The 25,180-nt window shown below is 36.8% G+C and overlaps 2 protein-coding genes across 4 annotated transcripts in view; one reads left to right on the plus strand and one right to left on the minus strand.

Moving 5' to 3' along the window:
• Window positions 1–25,180, minus strand: part of SLC25A12 (solute carrier family 25 member 12) — a 106,996-nt gene that overhangs the window by 15,747 nt on the left and 66,069 nt on the right. For all 3 annotated transcript variants that reach the window (XM_079925259.1, XM_079925258.1, XM_079925260.1), the window contains 6 exons: window positions 24,600–24,693; window positions 22,941–23,025; window positions 12,380–12,461; window positions 10,933–11,091; window positions 7,605–7,657; window positions 7,278–7,358 (listed from right to left, as the gene is read on the minus strand). In XM_079925259.1, coding sequence (XP_079781385.1) covers window positions 7,278–7,358; window positions 7,605–7,657; window positions 10,933–11,091; window positions 12,380–12,461; window positions 22,941–23,025; window positions 24,600–24,693 — 554 coding nt within the window. The remainder of the gene's footprint in view (window positions 1–7,277; window positions 7,359–7,604; window positions 7,658–10,932; window positions 11,092–12,379; window positions 12,462–22,940; window positions 23,026–24,599; window positions 24,694–25,180) is intronic.
• LOC307188291 (small nuclear ribonucleoprotein E-like) lies at window positions 15,953–16,431 on the plus strand. Its single transcript, XM_079925261.1, has one exon. The coding sequence runs from the start codon at window positions 15,974–15,976 to the stop codon at window positions 16,250–16,252; it is 279 nt and encodes a 92-aa protein (XP_079781387.1). The 5' UTR covers window positions 15,953–15,973; the 3' UTR covers window positions 16,253–16,431.

Below are 25,180 nucleotides of genomic sequence, written 5' to 3' on the forward strand. Positions count from 1 at the left end.
TTCAGTAAGTGGTGCCGGGAAAACTGGACAGCTACATGTAAAAGAATGAAATTAGAACATTTCCTAACACCATACACAAAAATAAACTCAAAATGGATTAGAGACCTAAATGTAAGGCCAGACACTATCAAACTCTTAGAGGAAAACATAGGCAGAAAACTCTATGAAATAAATCACAGCAAGATCCTTTTTGACCCACCTCCTAGAGAAATGGAAATAAAAACAAAAATAAACAAATGGGACCTAATGAAACTTCAAAGCTTTTGCACAGCAAAGGAAACCATAAATGAGACGAAAAGACAACCCTCAGAATGGGAGAAAATATTTGCAAACCAAGCAACTGACAAAGGATTAATCTCCAAAATTTACAAGCAGCTCACGCAGCTCAATATCAAAAAAACAAACAACCCAATCCAAAAATGGGCAGAAGACCTAAATAGACATTCCTCCAAAAAAGACATACAGGTTGCCAACAAACGCGTGAAAGGTTGCTCAACATCACTAATCATTAGAGAAATGCAAATCAAAACCACAATGAGGTATCACCTCACACCAGTCAGAATGGCCATCATCAAAAAATCTACAAACAATAAATGCTGGAGATGGTGTGGAGAAAAGGGAACCCTCTTGCACTGCTGGTGGGAATGTAAATTGATACAGCCACTATGGAGAACAGTAGGAAGGTTCCTTAGAAAACTAAAAATAGAACTACCATATGACCCAGCAATCCCACTACTGCGTATATACCCTGAGAAAACCATAATTCAAAAAGAGACATGTACCACAATGTTCATTGCAGCACTATTTACAATAGCCAGGACATGGAAGCATCCTAAGTGTCCATCGACAGAAGAATGGATAAGGAAGATGTGGCACATATATACAATGGAATATTACTCGGTCATAAAAAGAAACGAAATTGAGTTATTTGTAGTGAGGTGGATGGACCTAGAGTCTGTTGTACAGAGTGAAGTTAAGTCAGAAAGAGAAAAACAAATAACGTATGCTAACACATATATATGGAATCTAAAAAAAAGGTTCTGAAGAACGTAGAGGCAGGACAGGAATAAAGACGCAGATGCAGAAAATGAACTTGAGGACACAGGGAGGGGGAAGGGTAAACTGGGACAAAGTGAGAGAGTAGCACTGACATATATACACTACCAAATGTAAAACAGATAGCTAGGGGGAAGCAGCTGCATAGCACAGGCAGATCAGCTCAGTGTTTTGTGACCACCTAGAGGGGTGGGATAGGGAGAGTGGGAGGGAGACGCAAGAGGGAGGGGATTTGGGGATATATGTATACGTATAGCTGATTCACTTTGTTATACAGCAGAAACTAACACAACATTGTAAAGCAACTATACTCCAATAAAGATGTTAAAAAATATATATAATGTGCGTGCATGCCTGTGTGTGTGTGTGTGTGTGTGTGTGTGTGTGTGTGTTTATGTCTGTACATGCACAAAAGCACGTCTATAAAAGCATTAGGAGGAAATATACCAAAATGTTGACAATGAAAAATAAAACTTTCATTTGGTAATATCTCTGCTCAAAGCAAAACACCAGAAAAAATTAAGGTTAAAAATTTGTGTGAAAGATCAAAGACCTAAATGTAAGATCTAAAACTATAAAACCCTCAGAAGAAAATAGAGGTATAAATCTTCATGATCTTGGATTAGGCAATGACTTCTTAAATAAGACACAAAAAGCACAAGCAACAAGAGAAAATATAGATAAGTTGGACTTCATTAAAATCAAAGTCCAGTTCTTCAAAGGACACAGTCAAGAAAGTGAAAAATATTTGTAAATCATGTATCTGGTAGGGTACACTAAATATATACAGAACTCTTGTGTGTATACAGAATACCCTAAATACATATAGAACTCTTACAATTCAATAATAAAAAACGAACAACCCAGCTAAAACATGGGCAAATATTCTGAATAGATTGTTCTCCAAACATAAACAAATGCCAGTACATTCATGAAAAGATGCTCAGCACTGTCAGTCATTAGATCACAGTAAGATACCATTTCATACCACTAGGATGGCTATAACAAAAAGACAGATAATAATAAGTATTGGCAAGAATGTGGAGAAATCAGAACCCCCATACATTGTTGGTAGGATTGTAAAATGCTGCAGCCACTTTGGAAAACAATCTGGCAGTTCCTCAAAATACTAGTTAGGGTTACCATATGACCCACCAATTCCACTCCTAGGTATAAACACAAGAGAAATGAAAACATATGTCCACAAAACTTCTTACATGAATGTTCATAGCAGCATTATTCATAATAGCCAAAAGGTGGAAACAACCCACGTGTTCAACAACTGATGAATGGATAAAAAAAATGTGGTATTATTGGTATAATGAAATATTATTCAGCAATAAAAAAGGCCTGAAATACTGACACATACTACAACATGAATAAACCTTGAAACGTTACACTAAGTGAAAGAAGCCAGACACAAAATATTGTTTGATTCCATTTATATGAAATGTCCAGAAATGGTGAATCTATAAGGACAGAAAGTTTACGAGTAGTAGCCTAAGACTTGATGGGGAGAGGGCGGGAAAATTGGAAGGCAATAGCTAAAGGGTACTAGGTTTCTTTTGGGGATGAGAATGTTCTAAAATTGACTATGGTGATAGTTGCACAGCTCTGTGAATATACTCAAAACTGCTGAATTGTACACTTTAAGTGTGGGGAATTGTATGATATGTGAACTCTATCTCAATAAAGCTGTTATTTTAAAATTTTTTCCTGAAACATAGCAAGCATTCGATGAATGAGAGAATGAATGAAAGACTGAACGAATGGAAACATAAACCAAGTATGAAAGAATATAGATTAGAGACAGAAGTGGTTTGAATCTCAATTTTTCCATTTACTAAGTGCTTGATTTCACTGAGCTTTTAGTTTCTTCGACTCTAGCTGGGAATAATGAGATAATGCCTATAAAGTGTTCAGTCCAGTGCAAGAGGCTCAAGAAACGGTAGCTATTATTACAATGAATTATAATCATAAGCACGTATTTTCTTTGGTGACATGTAGAAATGAAGCAAATCACGATAAGGAATTCTACTTTCAAATTACCACAGTGCAATATGTTTAGATATAAGATTAGGTTTTATCTGGTGAGAATGGTCAGAACTACCCTTTTTCTATGAGATATAAACATTTCCTAAGTCTAGTTCCTTGCACAGGAAGAAACTCTAAATCCTTCTCAGCCTTGACAGCTTGTTGGATGAGAATGAATAAATGGAAGAAAGAATGAATGAAAACATACCAAATATGAGTTAATAGAGATTTGGAGACAAAAGTGGTTTGACTCTCACCTTTGCCATTCACTAAGTGCTAGATGTCTCTCAGGTTTTAGTTTCTTCAACTCCAATTGGGAATAATAATGACAGAATGCCTATAAAATGTTCAGCCCAGTAAGAAAAGTCCCTACATGCTCATTAGCATAATAGCAGATTAGCGCTACAGTAAAAGCAAAACCCAGCATCAATGATAATAGTAATACTGTAGTTGAGTGGAGTGGTAGGCTCATGGATGCTCATTTTATTATAACTTTTTGTTTATATAATGTGTTCTCTTTTGCATATATCTAATATCACATACTTTTAAAAACAGATCACAAAATAAAACAAACAACAAAAAAACACATAATGCTTAAGGACTGGATATTTTCATTTCTTGGTCACCTCAATGATCTAGTTAGTGTACATCATTTTTCCTAAAGGACGGCACAGTCATTTTCAGAGCAGTAGAATTTCCCTCCCATATGTAGGGAACTCAAGACCCTAGTCCTAGCTGATTCTTCTGCTATGGAAAAAAAAAGCTGTAAAGTCAATACTAACTGCTCAGTTTGAGCCATTTCTTCTGAATTAATCTGCATTAGGTCAACACATTAGGTATTGGGCTGGCAAAAAGGCTTGTTCAGTTTTCTCCGTAAGATGGCTCTAGTAGCACTTAGTTGCCTTTAACTTCATTCAAAATAATTTTGTTAGACTGTATGTGACAGCTGTCATATCAGCATGCATTTAAAAAAAGACTTGTCAAAATTGGTGAATTTTTGTGTAGGCATTTTAATATTGAAGATGGAAGAAAAAAAGCAACATTTTCGGCCTATTATGCTTTATTTGTTATTTCAAGAAAGGTAAAAATGTAACCGAAATGCAAAAAAAGATTTGTGCAGTGTACGGAGAAGGTACTGTGACTGACTGAACGTGTCAAAAGTGGTTTGCAAAGTTTCGTGCTGGAGATTTCTCTCTGGATGATGCTCTATGGTCGGGTTGAGCAGTTGAAGTGGATAGAGATCAAACCGAGACACTGAGAACAATCAACGTTATGCCATGCAGGAGATAGCTGACATACTAAAAATAAGCAAATCAAGCGCTGAGAATCATTTGCACCAGCTTGGTTATGTTAATCGCTTTGATGTTTGGGTTCCACGTAAGTTAAGCGAAAACACCTTCTTGACCTTATTTCCGCATGCAGTTCTCTACTTAAACGTAATGAAAACGTTCGTTTTTAACACAAATTGTGATGGGTGATGAAAAGTGGATACTATACAATAATGTGGAATGCAAGAGTTGGTGGGGCAAGCGAAATGAACCCACCAGTCACACCAAAGGCCAGTCTTCATCCAAAGAAGGTGATGTTGTGTATATGGTGGGATTGGAAGGGAGTCCTCTATTATGAGCTCCTTCTGGAAAACCAAACGATTAATTCCAACAAATACTGCTCCCAATTAGACCAACTGAAAGCAGCACTCGACAAAAAGCATCTAGAATTAGTCAACAGAAAAGGCATAATCTTCCAACAGGATAACGCAAGACCATATGTTTCTTTGATGACCAGGCAAGAACTGGTACAGCTTGGCTAGGAAGTTCTGATTCATCTGCCGTATTCACCAGACATTGCACCTTCAGATTTCCATTTATTTAGGTCTTTATAAAATTCTCTTAATGGAAAAAATTTCAATTCTCTGTAAGACTGTAAAAGGCACCTGGAACAGTTCTTTGCTCAAAAAGATAAAAAGTTTTGGGAAGATGAAACCATGAAGTTGCCTGAAAAATGGCAGAAGGTAGTGGAACAAAAGGGTGAATTCGTTGTTCAATAAAGTTCTTGGTGAAAATGAAAAACGTGTCTTTTATTTTTACTTAAAAACCGAAGGGACTTTTTGGCCAACCCAATACATCTTTAACATTGAGTGCACTCCTCTCACGTGGTGCACCAGCTGCACTCCTCTCACCTGGTGGCACTGACAGCATTCGGCCAAACACCCACAGGACACTCCACATTCTATCACCACCCGTACCCAGGATCCTGAGGGTTGGGTTCTCCTGATCAGCCTCACGGGCAGCCACTCTTCCTAGTGTTTATCTGGTGGCTGCTTACCATGTTTCATTCAGCAAAAAGAGTATTCCTATATTCCACAGTGCCTGATATTCTATCAGCAGAGACTCGTCCTTTTTGTTTAAGGTTATTCTCTGTTGAAATATATAGACTTTTGGAAGAAGTAGCAGATTGTGCTTTAACAGTCATTTATACTGTAGTGTGATCGAATTCATCAGTAGAAACTCAATAATTATACATTTTCTTTCCTCCCTGAAATGAAGAGATGTAGAGGAAACAGGGAAGCAGAAAGTGTTTGTGGTGAAGAAGTGCATACAACCTAATCATCCTCCTATAGCCCAACCTGACTATTTTTCGCACTGTCAATTTCCAGCTAGACAATCCATCAAAGCACCCAGAAATGAGTCAAAGCGTCCAGAAATAAATCTCTTAAGGAAGAGATTCAGACTGTCAGCACAACCCTCGAGGCACCCCAGACTTCAAGAGAAATTCCCAAAGTTCAAAAATAGAAACAGGGTCAATACCTAGGAAGAACAAAGGAACCAAATACCTGATTATAATTTAACCACTTAGGTCACATGTCAGACAAGGGAACAAGTCAGGTTCATGGGCAAAAACCTCTGGATATTACAAATGGAAACAAATAATTAGTTACATGGAACACAGAGAGCATGACTTGGAAGATTTCTGACAAATGTACACAGTGTTGCAGCAAAGCTGAGTTAGGAAATTTCTTAACCAAATTAAAACTAAAACCACTGAGAAAAAGAATATTTATGATACGCAATGGTTCTTTCATTAGAAGAGAAACACTTACAGCAACTAATTGGGGTAAAGAGGAGAAACAACAGTAAGAACTAAGCAAAGGTCTTAGTCTATGTCCATTATTTGTCCTACATGAAAAAAGTTAGCCAAAGACATGAGTTTTCTCCCTGAGAATGCACTTGGGCATGTGTGCAGGTATAGCGGCAAATGCACGTAAGTACACACGCGCGCACGCACGCACACTCACACAAAGGGAGTGCGCCAAGCTACCTCTTCCATAAGAACTTTGGTTGCAGAAAGATGAGGACCCAGGTATGTGCCAGGCTGACAAATATCATGAAGGAGAATCCAGAGCACCCTCTCTCTCTGACCCTCAGGGAATCTTCTCTGAATTAAAAGCTGCAAAGGTCACTGACCTCATCACCTCAGGTTCCACAAGCAACTGAGGAGGGTTTAGCCAAGACTGTCAGCCAAGTCAACTGGAAGCCATTAAGGGTTTCAGGGACAAAATGGACTAAATAAATCTTTAAAAAAATCATGTACTACCAAATGTGAAAGGAACACCACAAATAAGATGAGTTGAGCTGAAAACTTAGATTTGAGAATTGGTCTAAATCCAATGTCATGCTCACACTTTAAAGACAGAATCTCTTTAAAGTTCAGAATTGTCAATAGCTTCAACATAGTTATGGCTGTTTGCCCTGGTCCCTAAAAGGAGGAAAATTATAATTATACCACAATGGCTTACTCAATCCTACACCTAAAATACAAGGGTCCAATTAATCAGTCACCTCACACTTATTTTAAAGTTCCAGTCAATATAAATATAGGGTAACTCTACCCACTACTCTGTTTTCTGTGGTATTTAAAAAGAAACAGAATTAGAACTCTAAAAAGTGTAGAAGGTAATGTTTTAGGAGCTTCTAAGAATACTACCTCTACAAAAATACTACCTCTATTCTGCCTCAAAACTAGTGAGATTATGCAATGAAATTTAAAAAATGATTCCTTATTATCACTGAGAAAATCTGCTTAGAGTCCCTTGAGTTCAGGGGGCATGTCACTCAGATAGTATATCCAGTGTGCAAAAATCCTAAGGAACATATTTGCCGTGAGAAATCATCAGTATTAATACTTACACAACCTCCAGCAAGGACTTCTGCTAAAAGTGGAATGGAGCCATCTCTCCTGGTAAATTTGTCCCGGACAAAATCATTGACCTAATTAGAAAGACAACATCAATTAACCAGAATTCCCAATCATTACCTTTAGTAGTACGTTACTGGTTTTCCCAAATCAGCAAAATATTTGTCTCATATAAAATTTAAAATTAGCAAATGACTACAAATAAGTTTAAAATTGTACAAGTGCCTTGATAGTGTGCTAATCTTACCAGCATCCGTTTTCACTTTTGGCTTAATGATAATCTAAACAAAGGACATAAATTCAATGAGAAAGAAACTTACAGTCAGTTTAATGGCCTTTTCTGGAGCAACCCCTATAAGTTGTGGTATCAGACCTAGGTAAACAGAGAGAATCGTTAGCGGTATAGATGTACTAGACGTGAATACACAAGCCCAACAAGGTGGTTTTCCCCATATTATTTACCCATCAAACATTTTAGGGTTTTTATTAAAATGGGAAAAGTGGCTTATCCTAAAAACTATGCATATGTATATAATAATTATTCATGTCAAAACAATGTTATACTTCTTGAGGCTATAAATCCTTTTCTTAAGCACGCCTCCTTTAAAGCCTGGTTATCTAACACCTCCCAAAAAGTATGAGGAAAGAATGGAACCCATGGATCTTGTCTACTCCCAGAACACTGCCAATAGCAGGGAAACCAGATTACCTCCCTTTACAACCAACAACATACTAACGTACACAGACGCGTTAGAGAAGCCAATGTTGTATGCTTGGAAAAGCTCTGCAAAGCGTCCTGTTAAGTAGACCCAGATTTTGCCACAAATGATGCTACCTGCATAATAGCATACAGTGGCTTGGCTAATACAGAAAACCAACTCCCATCATTTTCTCTTTACAGAAACCCAGAATTCAGTACTCATTTATTTAAAAGAAAGCCAAGGGCTTCCCTGGTGGCGCAGTGGTTGGGAGTCTGCCTGCTGATGCAGGGGACACGGGTTCGTGCCCTGGTCTGGGAAGATCCCATATGCCGCGGAGCGGCTGGGCCCGTGAGCCATGGCCGCTGAGCCTGCGCGTCCGGAGCCTGTGCTCCGCAAAGGGCGAGGCCGCAACAGTGAGAGGCCCGCATACCGCCAAAAAAAAATAAATAAAAAAATAAAAGAAAGCCAAAACTGCAAAGAAAAATGCAGTTTTAAGTAACATTTAATGGGTATCTTCTACAAGCAAAAACAGCCCATTGTTAGCCTATTTGCTAATATATGTCAAACTTAAGACATTTCAAAAGATTTCTCCTAAAACAAAGGAAATCATTGTTCTTAGAAAGTTAAATTTTCCAGGCTGGCTGCAAAAGAAAAAATATATAAACAACTCAACATCTGTAGCTATTCATAGGGCTCAACTTTCTAAAGCACACAGATTATCGAAATCGCTAAAATACATTTTTTGCATACATCTTTTAAAGATGCTAACAATAAACATACTATATCCTTTAAATCACCCAGCCAAGGGGAAGTTATGTATGTGTTTGCATGCTTGCTGCTGATCTTAAGCCTACTTTGAGGACACTGCTGAGTGATTTTCTGCAAGTTGAGAGCCAGCAAGTAATCGTACATACAGCCTACTGTCAGTCAAACTGAATTATCAGTGACAAACACAAATCTGCACACACCTTTAATGGGTAGCAAACTGATTTAAAAGAATAAATCAGCAGATGGCAGTCTTAACTTTCTAACTCTCATGATTATCAGGCCCTATTACTTTTAAGCTGACTCCCATACAACCGTGTCAGCATGTGTGTTTGTTTTACTACTTGTCTCAATAAGACTCACGGAATTTTAATAAAGTATTGATTTATGTCATTTTATCATTGTTGCCTATAAAGAAATTTAGGCTAGTCTGTCAACAATTTTGTCAATCATCTGACAAAATAATGGACCACTTCTAAGCAATATATGACAATCTCAACAATCACAGTGTTCAGATACAGGACTCCTACAATCTCTCACTTAAAGGACTGATTTTATCAGCTCACATTCTGAATCAAGCTAATGATCCCTCCACACCCTCCACCCCCAACTTGCTATATTGGACCCATTTAATTAACATGACATCTCTCCCAGATGAAATCTTCTGTAAGCATCCATCCATTGAGGAGGCTAAACTGTGAGGTGTATGTCTAGGTTCCTTCTCTTTTAAAGTATACCAAGGAGGAAGAAAGATTCTTACTCAACAAAGAAAGACTGGAGATGTCAAAGAAGCAAACCACCATAGCACCACTTAACCCTCAGATTCCCTATTAAATAAAATCTAGATGTGCAGTGTTTAATACAGTCTAAAACAAGCACTCACATGCACAGATCTGCATTCTAACAATGCACACCTCTTCCCATGGAGTAAATGTCGTACAGCTAGATTTCAGACGGGCTAGAGTTCTGCATATCTGAATAAAATTCATCGCATTCTTTCTCAGGAGCAGGGTATTGAGCCTAGTTTGATTCCGGAACAACTCTCTTCCCTTGTTCTATACAATGCCAAAAATGAACATCCTCATGACCCTCTCCTTCAAGTATAAGTATATTAGAACTACATTTTCACTTGAGTATCTGCACATAATGCCAATCAGAAGTGTTTTTCCTCCTGGTCATGAGCATAAAGCTTTGCTCAGGCCCAGTTTTTCTTTCCGAGGAAGAGGTTCTAAGCCAAACAGTTCAGCAGAGCTCAGAATGAGCTCAGGATTAATGGGACTGTGTGTGCGAACAAACAAGTACAGTAAATTACATAAATGCCCTGGAATTGAGCATGTAGAAAGTTTTTCAAAGAATTTCAAGTGGCGCCCAAAGGGATTAAAAAATTAATCTCCCTCCCAAAGGAAACACTAAATTCTAATGTGAAAACATGTACATGAAAGTCTCCCTCTCCTAAGAGAACAAGTTCCTACAAAGCCGATGGGGGTGGGGAGAATTCTGCATGGGGTTGCTGCCTCTGATGCCGATAGCAGTGTGCTCAGCTTAGAGTTGGTGGTAACATTCCCTGCAAAAGAAAATCTCTCTGCTTCCACTCAGTGCCTCTGAACTACAGGGAGAAAAGGAGCAAGAATAAGATTTGGAGCAAAAAGGTTTTCTTTTCTTTCTTTCTTTCTTTTTTTTTTTTTTTAACCTTCAGATGATTCACTGGTCTCCCTGGAAGAGACAAAAATGTGCAATATTTCTTTCAGGTGAAACAAACAGATAGAGTGTAAACTCACCTTCAAGTGGCAGCCTGGTTTCTATTTCACAAAGGAGAGATATATTTTTCCTCTCTAATTCTTTGAGAAAAGAAGCTCTCTATTTCTTAGCTGTCATCCTCGTATTCCACCTGCAGACATGTGCCTTAGTTTGTAAGAGCATGGTGACCACCATAGACCCATGCTGGGGAAAACACAGGCTTTAGATTGCAGGAAGAAGAAATAAAGACCTTGTCTGCAGACTAATATTGCTAGTTACCAGCAAGAATGTAAAAAGGGAAATGAGCAAGGAGGAAATAAAAGGAGAGAAACAGCCCTAGTCTGACTGAAAAGGCTATGCACTGATTTTCACAATCAGTGAGTCTGAAACCTGCTGCTGGTGAGATAAACTCACTAACTTCAGCAGCTGAGATCTGCTTGCTCACCCCGGTAGAGTCCAAAGAAGCCCTCGTAACGCAAGACTTTCTTAAAACAGTCAAAGCTGTTTTTGTACATCAGCTCCCCGACAACAGAGCCGGTGCCACGCTGATTCTGCATGCGGGTCTTCACCAGGTCTATAGGGTACACCGCGGTGGCTCCCACAGCTACAAACGAAAACAATTGTTAGGCTTAAAAGAGAGCACAATTAAACGGAGAATCTGTAAGGACAACAAATCTCTAAATCAAAGGACTAGAAAACAGAACACAGTATATATCCTCGCCAAAGAGATTTTACGTAATTTTCCCTTCTTCCATACACAGCTGAAGGATCACAGGCTAGCAACCACTGGGATCCATAAATACAGCTGCTTCCGAGAACAACTGTAATGGATTTTCAAGTCATCACCAACATTAGATAATCAACACTCAATTTCCTTTAACAACATTAAACTCTTATATATAACGTATTTCTTTATATTTTCCATTAAATGCCTACATATTATACCCAGTTACCTCTTAAAATAACTATATATCTACACATAGGTGGCTGCAATTTTAAAATTTAGTTTACTACAGCATTTTGGTAAATTAACCTTAGTTGCAACTATAATATTGGAACCAAATCTCAACATGACCCTCCCCCTACTCACAGCATTCGGTTTATAAAAATAAAAAGCCCGGGCCTTAGAATTTCTCAGGGACTGAAAAATTTATAACATGAATTAGAGTATTATATTTTTCAACTGTTGAAAACCAAAACATGCTTTGCAACTTCTAAAACAGATTGAAAAGAAAAAATAATAGTTTCATCAGTTTAGACTTCTTTTGAAAAATCATAAGTATTTTAATCACACTACTAGGTTCTTCTCAATAAAGCAACTTCAGATTTTATACATTTTCTGTGAAGAGATTTAAGCAAAAAAAGCCTCTCAAGTTTTGCCCAGGAGCAGGGAAGAGAGGTTCATTTTAACAAATAACCTTCAAGTCTAGATATTCTTCAGCCAGTAAAAGATGAGGTGGCGGGGGGGGGGGAAACAAGCAGAAAAGCAAAAGTGAATCACTGTGAGAGGTTGTTTTATTTCATAAGGTTCTGGAATTTGTACCCCAAATCTTGATCTCTTACCTGCCCTCACTCCTAACACCAGAAACACAGTCTTATTCTCCATTTCTTCGTACTGGCTTTAACCAGTATAATTAAGGGGAGTGCAGCACGCATCCAAGACTTTCACATGATTACAGAGGTTTTGTCTTGAAGACAGACTGGAGCCAGAGGGGCCACGGCTGTGCTATGACAAGTCCTCTGATCGTAGGTAAAAATAAAGAATACTTCAGAAAGCCCTGCAGTCGTGACCCTTGGGAACAATGAACTGAACCTTTGCTGATCTGTCCCGGTCTAGTGAGATAATATTACATGAACGCAAGCTTGAAACAGCACATAGACATGTCACTCACCTCCAGCAACTGAGCCCAGAGTGAATCTGTAAGCAGACTCGGCAATCTGGAGCCAGACAGGCCTGCCTAAACTGTGAGATTGCTGCGGGGAAGAAGAAAACATGTGAAAAATTTTGGAAAAGCATACGGCGAATGAAAAAAGCTATAATTTGGCTGTGTTAAGATTTTGAAATAGATACTCCTATTATTAGCATTTAAAACCCATATCTGGCCAAACAGACACAGTAGCTTTTTCCCCCCATTTGCACGAGCCTATTAACGCCTCATTTAGCTGCCACTACTGGGGAATACACTATCTTTCTACAGAAGTGAATCTTTCAGGTAAGTAAATATTTCAGGTTTAAAATCATTTCCCCCTTCTTTACTTTAACCAACTTAGAATTTTAGAATCTTTCTAAAATGTATAAAAACTATCGCGATTCCTAAATCAGATAATATTGATCATAATTTTCCGCCTCTGATGACTGAAGGTCAACATATTCATGCGTCCATCAATTTCTGCATCGAGATCTAACGCAGCTGTTTGTGCTGTCTTCCCACGCTTGACAACTATTACTTCTTTTACCAACAGCCTCCTAGTTTGATTTTGCCGCTTCTCATCTGTCAGGGCTGGAGAAATCACATAACCAGAATTGTTAGGATTATGTGTAAAGCAAGGTCAAGGACTTCTCTTTTGGGCTAAAGTGAAAAACTTTAATAGCTGCTATTTCAAGGGTTCAGAGCCTTTGCCCCTTTATTTGAGGCTTTGAAGCTCAACCACTGAGGTTATCAATAGATAAGTATAGTATTTCTCACCTATGCTACCGAGCATTTGCTCTCCTAGACCTATGTATTCCTCAACTCTGCCTACGCAAAGAAAACACCTGAGGGACCTTAAAATATATATCCCTGAGGCCTGGGGTTTATAAATTTTTAAAAGGCTTCAAATCATTCTGCTGTGTAGTTAGGTTGAGAACCACTGTCCTAGCCATGTTTGTAGTTCTAACATAAAATCTATGTTGAAAATAAAGCTAATGGGAAAAACCTATTGTGGTTCAGAATGTTATTTCATTGGTACCCCACAGCATAAAGGACTTGAAATAATTTGTCTATATTAGTGTGTCAGTCTTGTTCTTTAATATTTTCATTATGAAAATAACAGTTATGTGTATAAACAGTCTGAAATGAAGGAATAAAATACTGCTTTATCATAAGAAAACTTGAAAAATAGCAACTTGAATGAGCTTTCAAAACACAGCATAATAAAAATGTTTAGATACTCTCACTAGAATAATTTAGAATAATTTAATGGAGAGGGACTCCTTGCCTAAAATCTAAAGAAAGAAAAAAGTAAGCTAGTCTACTCTCATTTGCTTTCATTTGTACAATCTCTTCAAAGTTCAATTAAGGAAGCTAAATATGGCAAAACCAGATATTTATAAACAATTTGGGAAGCAGCCTACAGAAAGGTTTTATCTGTCTTCTTGTTTTGTAAATTTTGCACCACAGTAAGTATCATTTCTGTTTGAACAAAAGCATCTGATATCTAAATATTTAACGTTTGATTGTGATCTCTGTAGGCAGAGATCTTTAAAAGCTCATTATGCTTGTCATAGTGTTGTGGTTCAATATATTCTATAGTGAAGGAAAATAAGTAATGTTTGATGAAAAGTCAATAAGAAACCCTTGGAAAATCTGGCAATTAGTCAAACACCATTACTTCAAACAAAATCACTACATATTTTATAAATGTCAACTGTCCCAATATACCAACTTTACTATGATGAAATTAGGTGAAAGCATACATCTATTACATCCAAAACTGAATTTAATACATGGAAGAAACCATCATAAAAAAAGGCGAAAAACTGCACAAAGACATAATCATGATTTTGTAGGGAATACATTTTTTTCCTAGCAAGTTAGCCCAAGCAACTGCATGGCCATCCATTACGTTTGATCTACATGCTGTAACAAAAGTGAGCAATTAACAATTTAATATTGATATTTTATTTGAAATGTAATAAGGGAAAGAGTAGAATATTTTAACAAAACCTTGAGTATAAGCCTAATTTTGACTCATTCACAGAACAGCAAAAAATATGCCGTCCACAAAGATATTTTTTGTTCCATTTATTACTATGATAATAATACTAACTTTAGACTGTTTAGAGATTTGTTGTCCCCCAAAAGGTGAAAGTACTTGACCAAGCACTCAGGACTGTTGCCCTGATGCAGCCCTCAGGGGTCCAGTGTTTTTCAATCTTCTGTAAATAAATTCCCTTGTGAGACCATAGAAGGATGCTTTACTCTCAGCAATTTCTAACCACAGTGAGACCACACTGTACTATTTTGCCAGTCAGTCCACTATACATACAAAGGTAAGATGGCCACACTATGGACAGGACACGCGACTTGCCAAAGGTCTCACTGTGAAATAGGGAATAAGCAGAGCAACGGCCCCTGTCACTCCACTGCATTCTCCATTATAACTGAACACTCGTGCCAGGCAAAGATTGTAAGCACTTAACTCCAATATATGATTTCATTTATAAATTATATGCATGTTTTACTGTACTAATTATATACATAAAAATCTAATATATATTATTAAATTACATATAATATACATCTAAACATACAAAAATAGAAATTATAAAATAATGAGATGAAATAAAATGATTTTTTAAAATTTAATTTTGCATTTATTAATGCAAAATCCTTCTCGGTATCACTTTAAAATATTATATTAACTGAATATGCTTCAGTTAGTTTTTCAAATATTGATTGAACACAATGCGGGTAATGAGTTAATTCTGATACTCTGTTTCAAAGACAATCCAGTTGAAAACAAACGCAATCTGTATCTCTGAGGTAAAGATGATGTTCAACATCACACATTTTAAAGAAATTCAAGTTATGGCATTTTGGCTTAGATTTTAAAATCTTTTATAACCAATGTGGCTACCTATATAGCATATATGCTACCTATATAGCAATATACTACCTATATAGCATATATGTTTTTAACTTCTAAAAATGCACACATAAAACTTTTTTTCCGAAATCAAAGTTTCTCAGTCACAAAACTGGGTGAAAATAAATCCATTCTCGTAGATTATGAATTATTTTCAATCATGACTCCTTTCAAAAGAATGTTAAATTTAAAACTCACTGACTAAAAAGAGCTATGGTCCCAAATATGAATCAAGTACTGGGGAGGGGCAAGATAAGGGTATGGGCCATATGATATCACTGATATGTGGAATCTAAAATACAACACAGGGCCTTCCCTGGTGGTCCAGTGGTTAAGACTCCATGCTTCCACTGCAGGGGGCACAGGTTTGATCCCTGGTCAGGAAAATAAGATTCTGCACACCGTGCGGCACAGCAAAAAAAACCAACCAAACAAGCAAACAAAAAACCCCGACACAAATGAACATTATCTACAAAACAAAAACAGACTCACAGATACAGAGAACAGACTTGTGGTTGCCAAGGGTGCCAGGGGGTGGGGAGGGGGGACAACTGGGAGTTTAGGATTAGTGGATGCAAACTATTATATATCAGATGGATAGAGTGTGTGGGATAGTGTGGTCTTTGTGAGCTTCCACCATGGCGTACCGGGGCCAGGGCCAGAAGGTGCAGAAGGTGATGGTGCAGCCCATTAATCTCATCTTCAGATACTTGCAAAATATATCTCGGATTCAGGTGTGGCTTTATGAGCAAGTGAATATGCGGACACAGGGCTGTATCACTGGTTTTGATGAGTATATGAAGCTCGTATTAGATGATGCAGAAGAGATTCATTCTAAACCAAAGTCAAGAAAACAACTGGGTTGGATCATGCTAAAAGGAGTTAACATTATTCTGCTCCAAAGTGTCTCCAACTAGAAATGATCAATGAAGTGAGAAATTGTTGAGAAGGCAATGCAGTTTGTTTAGGTGTCCTTTGTTAGAAGTGTAACTCTAAAGCATTTATTCATATTGTTTTGCTCACCTTTATGTTATTACCAGATGACAATAAATGCTGTGGGATTGTTTTTATTTTTAAAAAAATGGATAAACAACAAGGTCCTACTGTATAGCACAAGGAACTATATTCAATATCCTGTGATAAACCATAATGGAAAAGAATATGAAAAAGAATATATATATGTATAACAGTCACTTTGCTGTACAGCAGAAATTAAACGCAACGTTGTAAATCAACTACACATCAATGAAATTTTTTAAAAAACTAAAAACAAAGGGAGGGTAAGTGAGTAAGAGACACAAGCTACTATGTATAAAATAAATAAGCAACAAGGATATATTGTACAGCACAGGGAAATATAGTCATTATTTTATAACATTAAATGGAGTATAGTTTATAAAAATACTGAATCACTAATGTTATACACCTGAAATTAACGTAATATTGTAAATCACCTATACCTCAATTAAAGAAAGAATCAAGTAACCACTAATTCTCTTATTCATACAAAAGCTTTCTCCTGTGTTCAAGCACATATATTTTCTTTATATGCTCTTCCTTTAAAGAATCTTTATAAGCCCTAAAAAATCCTATGAAAACTGTAGGATTATACTGTCTTTAATTCTTAGCTAAAAACATCTCTAACTATAAATACCCAAATGCCTTTTGAAAATGCCACCTCTGCCCTTATTAAATTGCATCCTATTTTTTAAAAAACATACAATATACAGTTACTAAGGGTTTTTTTTTTTAGGCTTAGCTATCACTATAACTATGGTTCACTTATATTCAGGTATGTAAATTAATATAATTAATGCTATGGATTTCATTTCATGAATATTCATAAGTAGAATGCTACTGTAGCTGTCATCTCTATTAATGACTGTGTACTGAATTTTTTAGCATTTAGGCTGAAAGAAAATCTCAGCACTAAGAAGATCACCTACCGTGAGCAAATGGGCCAAAGGAAAAGGCACTCTTTTCCTTAAGGTTATGATTATGATCATGGTGATATTTAACAAGATTAATTAAGTGTTTTTCAAAGCAAAATAAGAGTTGAAAATCTTAAATGATTTTACACCTGCTGCCTAAGCGTGTGTGTATGATAGGAAATGAGGAAATGGCTCGAGAGCTCATTGAGAGAGGAGAAAGTTCTTGTACTTTGTTGTTAAATGTAACTTATCCTATAAATGAGAATTAGATAAGGCAAGATCATGTCAGTTAACAAGTCAGGCACCCTGCCCAACCAAGCCGCTTCATGGAGTATGCCAACCCAACGATGAGAACTCCCTCTTCCAAATGGCACACTATTGACGGACAGAAGGAAAGGAAGGAAAAGCTGAAGTTTTTTATACTGAGCATGGGTTGTGGCGGGAGAGGGGAAGGCTAGACTTTACACCAACTAAAATGTATGACTGTAACAGCAAAATAAGCTTAGGGAAAATAAAATTCTTTTGTCTGCAAATCACATCTATGAATTTAGTATGCCTGAATTTGAATTCCATACTCTTGGCCTCATAAAACAAGATTAAAACCCAAAGCTGTGACGATATATACTTTTTTCTCAGTGAGAGGTGAGGTTAAATTGTGTTAGAGACTGTAATAAGTCTTTAATTCTAATACTTTAAATGAGGTAAATGGCTAATAAATACATAAATAAAACTAGTATAGAAACCCAATCGCCTCCTTTTTGAGAACAGATTTCCAGTTATGGTAAAACTATTGCAGATGACAGAGGTTAAAAGTTCCAAAAAAAGAAAAGAGTAAGTGGATTGTAACGCTTTCTCTTCACTCATGAAAACAAAGTTCTCAAGAAGGTCCATTAGAATGCAAAACACACAAAGAGACAAACTCCTATTTGTCTAAGAAATGCTATATAGAAAACAGAGAGAAAAATCATTCTAATAATGTTCTGATAGAACCCAAGCCAGCTTATATTCCAGAAGTTCTTTGTGTGAGTGGTCTGTAGCTTGAATGTAATTTCCCATAGAAACAAAACTTTAAAAAAAAAGTATTTATATGCCCAAGCAGGTCCATCATAGATAATTTACCCCATATAGTTGAAAAAGCAATTACGTGGTATACAGTAAAGAAAAAAAAAAAGAAGTTGCCTACCCATTCTCACATTGGGCTAGATAGAATTGGTCTTTAACCTCCAAAGCACTTCATGCTTCAAAAATGTCACATCCTCTTCTCTCTGCAACCCACCTCCTTTTATTTAACCCATTTTACCCAATTAAAAATTTCCCATTTTCTCACTGGTCATCTCTATACCACAACATATTTACCCATTCTACTATGGACACTTACTGCAAATAATGCTGCTATATACATTGTTGCATGTTCCTTTTAATCAACATATGTACTTATTCCTGTTAGGGACTACACCTGGGAGAGGAACTGTCAGGTCACAGGATGTATGTCTCTTCAATTGTAGCTGATACTCCCAAATAGTTTCCAAAGTTGTGATGCCAGAAGTTTCTGACAGTTCCCATTCCTCCACCTCCTAAACACTTGCCATTGTCAGAGTATAATATCGGCCAATCTGGATAGTATAAAACAGCATCTAATTGTAGTTTTAATGTGTATTTTTTTCTGTTTACTAATGATGCTGAACTAACTTCCCATCCCCTCCCCTCCCCTCCTCTTCCCTTCCCCATTTGGATATCTTCTATCTTTCCCTTTTGTGTAGCCTGTCTTTTCACCCTTTCAGTGATATGTTTTAATGAACAAAGGTTCTTAAATTTAATGAAGTTCAAGTTATTAATCGTTTTCTTTATGACAGGTATTTTGTGCCCTGTTTGTGAAATCTTTGCTTATCTCTCGATTATGAATATAATCTCCTATGTTATCTTCTCTAAGCTCTCAAGTTTAGAACATCCCAACTGGAACGTACTTTTGTGTATGGTATGGGGTGAGAATTTTTTTTTCTATATGATATATATCAGTCATAATTTAAAAAAAAATACAACGTAGAATTTCAGCCAGCACAAAAATTTTAAAAGCAAAACATTTCAGGCAATAAAGAAGAAAATACAAAGATATAATTCTTCCTCACTTTCCATCCCCTTCCACCTAAGGAAAGTGGATGAAGGTGGATGAAGGAGTTGTGTCATGTCTATAATTGAGCCCAACTTGGAGTTTGCTCAGATAGCTTTCTCGTATTTAACAACAATAACAACAACTGTAATAGCAGTTAACATTTATTGTATGCTTACTAGGTGTAAGTGCATTATCTCATGTAATTCTCACAATAACCCTATGAGATGGATACTACTGTCTCTTCTTAATAAATGAGGAAACTGAGAAAGGAAAGATGTTACATAATCAGTCCCCAAGTTCTTAACCTCTGCCTCTCTCATAACTTCTATTTCTGAACTCACAGATTCTCCATCATGCATATGTGCTTTCATAACAACTTTCATAGATTGAGATAACAACAAAACATGCCTTCCTTCCTATTTTTTTTTTTTTTGTTTTTGTTTTTGAGTTTTTTTTGCGGTACACGGGCCTCTCACTGTCGTGGCCTCTCCTGTTGCGGAGCACAGGCTCTGGATGCGCAGGCCCAGCGACCATGGCTCACGGGCCCAGCCGCTCCGTGGCATGTGGGATCTTCCTGGACCGGGACATGAACCCGTGTCCCCTGACTCGGCAGGCGGACTCCCAACCACTATGCCACCAGGGAAGCCCCTTCCTATCTACATACAAAATGTAAATAATCATGTATTCATATTTGGTAGTATAGAAAAAATAAGAGAATCAAAAATGTCTTCTGAAAGTGATATGGAAACAGTTATGGTTAGCACTAATGTAATTCTGTGGCTTAGAGAATTTTAAAAGACAAGTCAGTCACTAAAATTGAAGTCTATATGGCTGCCTTAGAATGCCTCATAAATCTAAGGAGTATGCCAACCCAACGATGAGAACTCCCTCTTCCAAATGGCACACTATTGACGGACAGAAGGAAAAAACCTGTTTCTAGATTGAAACCTGCAGAAAGTTTATTACTTTGTTTGCTATAATAACTTAGGCATATTTTTATATTATTCTACTTGGGTCCTAGCCTATATTCCTTACATAGCTTTTAATGTTACAAGGAAAAAGGAAGATACACTAAAATTTTTGAAAAAGAAAAAAAATCTATTGATTCACATAACTTTTACAGAATGCAAGAACTTAAAGGATTCTTAGAAATATCTGCAGGTACTAATTTTACTAAATGAGAAAGTGAGGCCCACAGAAACTTGTACCAGATGCCAAGGACAGTAAAGGTCAGAATTACAATGGATATAACTGGGGATATTAACTTGAATCCCTCTTAAATAATCTTCATAAATCTATTTCTATGAAATTCTAAAAATTATTTATGACTTCTTTGAGTTTTATTTTCCCAGGTGTTGTTTTTACCCTAATTTACAGGGAAAAAACAGATTTAAAATCTTCATTTTATTTCTCTGTTCCTAACCCTCAGCAATAAGACTACCCAATCTAGCTGATATGTGAAAGGAAAAATAATACAGTCTCTGACCTTCCTCCTTTGAGACCAATGTAAGAACACCCAGGATCTCTACATGCTCTCTGGAGACTGCAGATCCCTGTGCCATCCTACTGTTAGAGAAAAGGCAGAGAAGGCACTCTACCACCATCCTGGATGCCAATCAGAAACAAAGGGTAAGAAGAGTTAGTAGTGGTTTTTATCACTGCCCATTTTCTAAGTATCTGACAAGAGCTTTGAGGCCATCCATGCCAGCAGAAAAAGCACCCGTGCTGCCACTGAAGGCAAATCATCTTCGAATCTGTCTTCAAAACAATTTCCAACAGTATCAGAATTACATCACCTTCCTAAGGAATCAGAAATATGAGCGACACAGACTTAGGGCGCCAAAGATTACAAAAGTAACTTTCATTTATGGCCTCCAGGAAAATCGCTAGGGGCAAGAAAGGCAGGTAAAACAAAAAAGAGTGGCAGAAAGGCTTAGAAAGGAGGAAATGAGTGGGTTTTTTAAATTCATCACATTGTTTTTAATAAGCTAAATGAGATATTCCCCAGTTACAAATATTAAGGACACCCCCAAGGAAAGTTCTATTAATAGACCTGTAACACTAAAAAGTATCTCCTTTTGAAATGCAATTTTTCAAACTTCAAGAATAAATTTTTATAAATGTGTACAATATATGAAATTAAATTCAGTAAGAACTCTTTAAATATTTCAATACATCTCAAATTTTAAATAATTTTATTAAATTTTACTATAAATCAATGAATTGGAATAAATCCATCTATTTTTTTTAAAGGATCTGAGAACGTGTAACGAAAAGAAACTCTGATGTCAGCAGATAAGAGTTTTTTGCTACTAAAGAGGGTAAATCACAGTGGGTTACAGATATATTTTAATTTACACACACCAAGCAAAGTATTAACATAAAATGCAGATATAAAAGCAATTATTTTCCATTTTCAATTTACTTACCTGACTACAAAAGTTCTTGTTTATTTTACAAAGAAAAGCTGGAAATTCTAATTCGTTTCAGAGGCAGAACCATCATTCCATGGAGTTCAAGTAGAAGAAAGATTTGCTACTGAAACTTCCCACAGTGAACCACACTTAAATACCTAGATCTTTCACTAGCACATGTGGCTATTCAACAGTGTGGTAGCAGTAAAGAAAAAGCAGACTTGGTCTCTTTCCATGGCATGCCCATGTAGCTTTCTTCTCTCTCTTCTTGTCTCCTGTCTTCATTCCCCCTCTCCCCACACCCTCTCCATCTCTCCTAGCCTCAAAGGGCATCACAGTCTCCTAAAGAATCATGAGAGACACAGGTCTCATGTGTATTAGACAAGGACTAGCCCTCCTATAACCCTCACCATCCCCCGCAACCAAAACTATATGACCATTGCTGCAACTGAGGCTTCCTCCAAATGCTCCAGAAGTAGGGCTTCAGTTTAAATCAGATTTTTAAAAAACTGCTCCATTCCACTATTCAAGGTAATATCATGGGGTTTATTTTCCTACCAAGACAGTATTTTTGAAACCAGAAATAAGACTGCATTAACTTTATAGGACTCAGAGCTATTGTTTTTCTCACTCAAACAAAAAACTAATATTATCAAAAATGTAATAATAATCAAGGTTTTCCTTCTGATTCATTAATTAGATAGTTTTCCTGTGTTACTGTTGTAATCTATAAGACACATTCTCAGTGAAAGATTTATTTCAGTAAAGGAATGTTTTGTATTTTAAAAACCCTATAAATATCAGTTTAATGATACAAAATGAACTTAACACTTATCTTTCAATGTCACTAGACAAATGAAAGGAAAAAACTGCTACTCCTAGGGGGTGGGAAGCCAAGCCCATGTATGTCTGCACTCTTATTTTCCTCATCTTAATAAGCTAAAAGAAAAAACCACAAACATAAATCTAGTTGCTCCATAAAATACTCTGGGAGGGTAAGGGTGAAAGTTCTATAAAGGTAGTCTTTGAGCTAAGTAAAGTCTTTCTGTAAAGCAGTTTTTAATTTTCATAGATTCAGGAGCCTGAGGCTGTCATGTACATATTACTTCGGCATTTTTGAAGGTGATTCTGTTTATGAGACTCCTCCTACCTGTCTCTGAAGTTCTGCCAGGTTGTAAGGTAAGGCCGCCTCAGCCAATGGGGCTATTCTCTCAATATCTGCCAAAGTCAAGCGCCTTCAGGCAAAAACACAGGAAAGAAAGAACTGTTAGATACCAACAAACTCCTCATACTAAGATCATCTTTCTTCAGAAAAAAAGGGGGTAAAACGAATTATGGTTTAAAAGTAGTATTTCTCTATGCACACAGATCATTTTAGTGAGAGAAATAAAAAAAACTTCAGACGCTGCTTGTCACACGAAAAGCAAAAGACTCTAAAGAAATAATGTGGAGTACACAAATTTAATGACTCCAAAGACAGATAATAAAATTAAAGAAATAATTCTTGCCAGAAGCAAAGTATAAACATTGACAGTTCATACACACATGCATTAAATATGCATAAGTGCAAAGTCTCTTGAGAAGGATAAAAATAAGTGATAAATACCGGTTGTCTTTAAGGGGAAAAGGGAGAAGGGTAGAAGGGAAACATTTTTACGGCATGCTCTTTTAAACTCTTAAGAGTTTTGAACTACGCGAATGCACTACTGTTTCAAAGAAATTTTACTTTAAAATAAGTACATTCCCTGAACTGGCTAGTACATCACGTCAGATCCAGTTTTGAGAAGCACTTTTTGAAAGCGTTTATTATCATGGAGGTATAATACCTTTGCTAAAAATGTGAATTCTAGATGGATGAGACATGGCCTGATAGTTCATGTCAATCACCAAAGACGGGCTGGCTTATCCAGTCTCATCTCCAGCTCAACAATTCATTATGTAGCAGGAAGGTAATAAATCATCTATGTACACTCAACTTCTATTAGTCTTCAGTTCTAGGGTTAAAACCCATTTTTTCAGATATGCCTACACTTAAGTAACTACTACAGGTGACTAATAAAATCTGATCACTTAGCAGATCACACAGGTCCTACTGGTGCCCAAAGACAAGGGTTTTTCATCTGGATTTGCATGAGATTTTGCAAATTAAATACTCTATGTGCTTTGGGTTTTCTCAATCAATAAAACAGAGGCATAAAACATCTGAGCTTAACTATGATGATAATGTCACAGGCATATTTCAAGAAAATGATACTCTCCAACACAAAATGGTATACACTGTTTAGTAAAATCCCCATTCACAATGAATCAAAAAGATTATAAGATTCCTGAACATGTACTTCAATTTATTTTAAATTTAGGCAGATGTCCACAAATCACTAAAAATTCCTAACACCTCTAGAGTCCAGATTAAATCAATTTTTCTGTCCCTCTCTTACTTTTTGTCACTTCCCTCTCCCCCTCCTCTATCATTTTTCTTCCTTTCCCGTTTCCCTCTCTCACACCTTACTCCCTTTCAACCCCTTACTCCCTTTCTTTTCACCCTCTCTCTCCATTTCTTCCCTCTCTTTTTTCTTCCCCTCCTCTCTCTTTTTTCCCCTCTTGTCCTCTTTCCCTTTCCCTCCCTCCATCTCCCCCTATCTTTAGTCTGTCTTCATCTGTCTCTCCTTCCTCCCCTGTTTCTCTTATCTGTCTCTCTCTCTTTCTTGAAATGTATATACTGAATAAACTATTGTTTAAAAGAACACCACTGCTTCACGTTAAAATAACTGTCCTAAAAAATATCATGAAGAATTATTGGAATAGTTACCCTGTAGCATTATATAAGTCTGCAAGCTGGTACAGGATATCAATTTCTAGTGGGGTGACTTGTCCATAGCGTATGGCACTCTGGGCAAATTCCTCTGGAAGAAAAAGAAAATATTTTAAAATCTTAAAAGATTCTTAACATATAACAAACTTCTACCTTAACCAACTACTATCTGAAAGCTAAAAACATTTCAGTATTATTTTAAAAGGCTAAAATTGAATTTCAATGTCTAAGTTCAATTATATAGAAATAACCACAAAAGTATGAAAGGTGGCAAAAGATAAAATGTTAAGATGATGAAACAGTAAAAGCAGATAAAGATAAATTAGCTTCAGAGATAAAACAATCTCTTTAGGATCCTCTCTCTTGTCTTGTTTATTTGATTTGGTCTCCAGAGTTACAAGACAAAAGAATTGGCTCTTCTCCAGTCACCTAAAACTTCCCACTACAATTCAGCAAAAGGAGTAGGCTTGCCCATCTTTCTGTGGCAACTCCTTCCTCATACAAACAAGCCACTGCCACTAACCTGTTTGACAGACTGGGCCAAGGTTCTTTTCAAAACTGTCAAAGCCACTTTTCCA

This window comes from Stenella coeruleoalba, assembly GCF_951394435.1.
Source record: "Stenella coeruleoalba genome assembly, chromosome: 6".
NCBI classification, from domain to species: domain Eukaryota; kingdom Metazoa; phylum Chordata; class Mammalia; order Artiodactyla; family Delphinidae; genus Stenella; species Stenella coeruleoalba.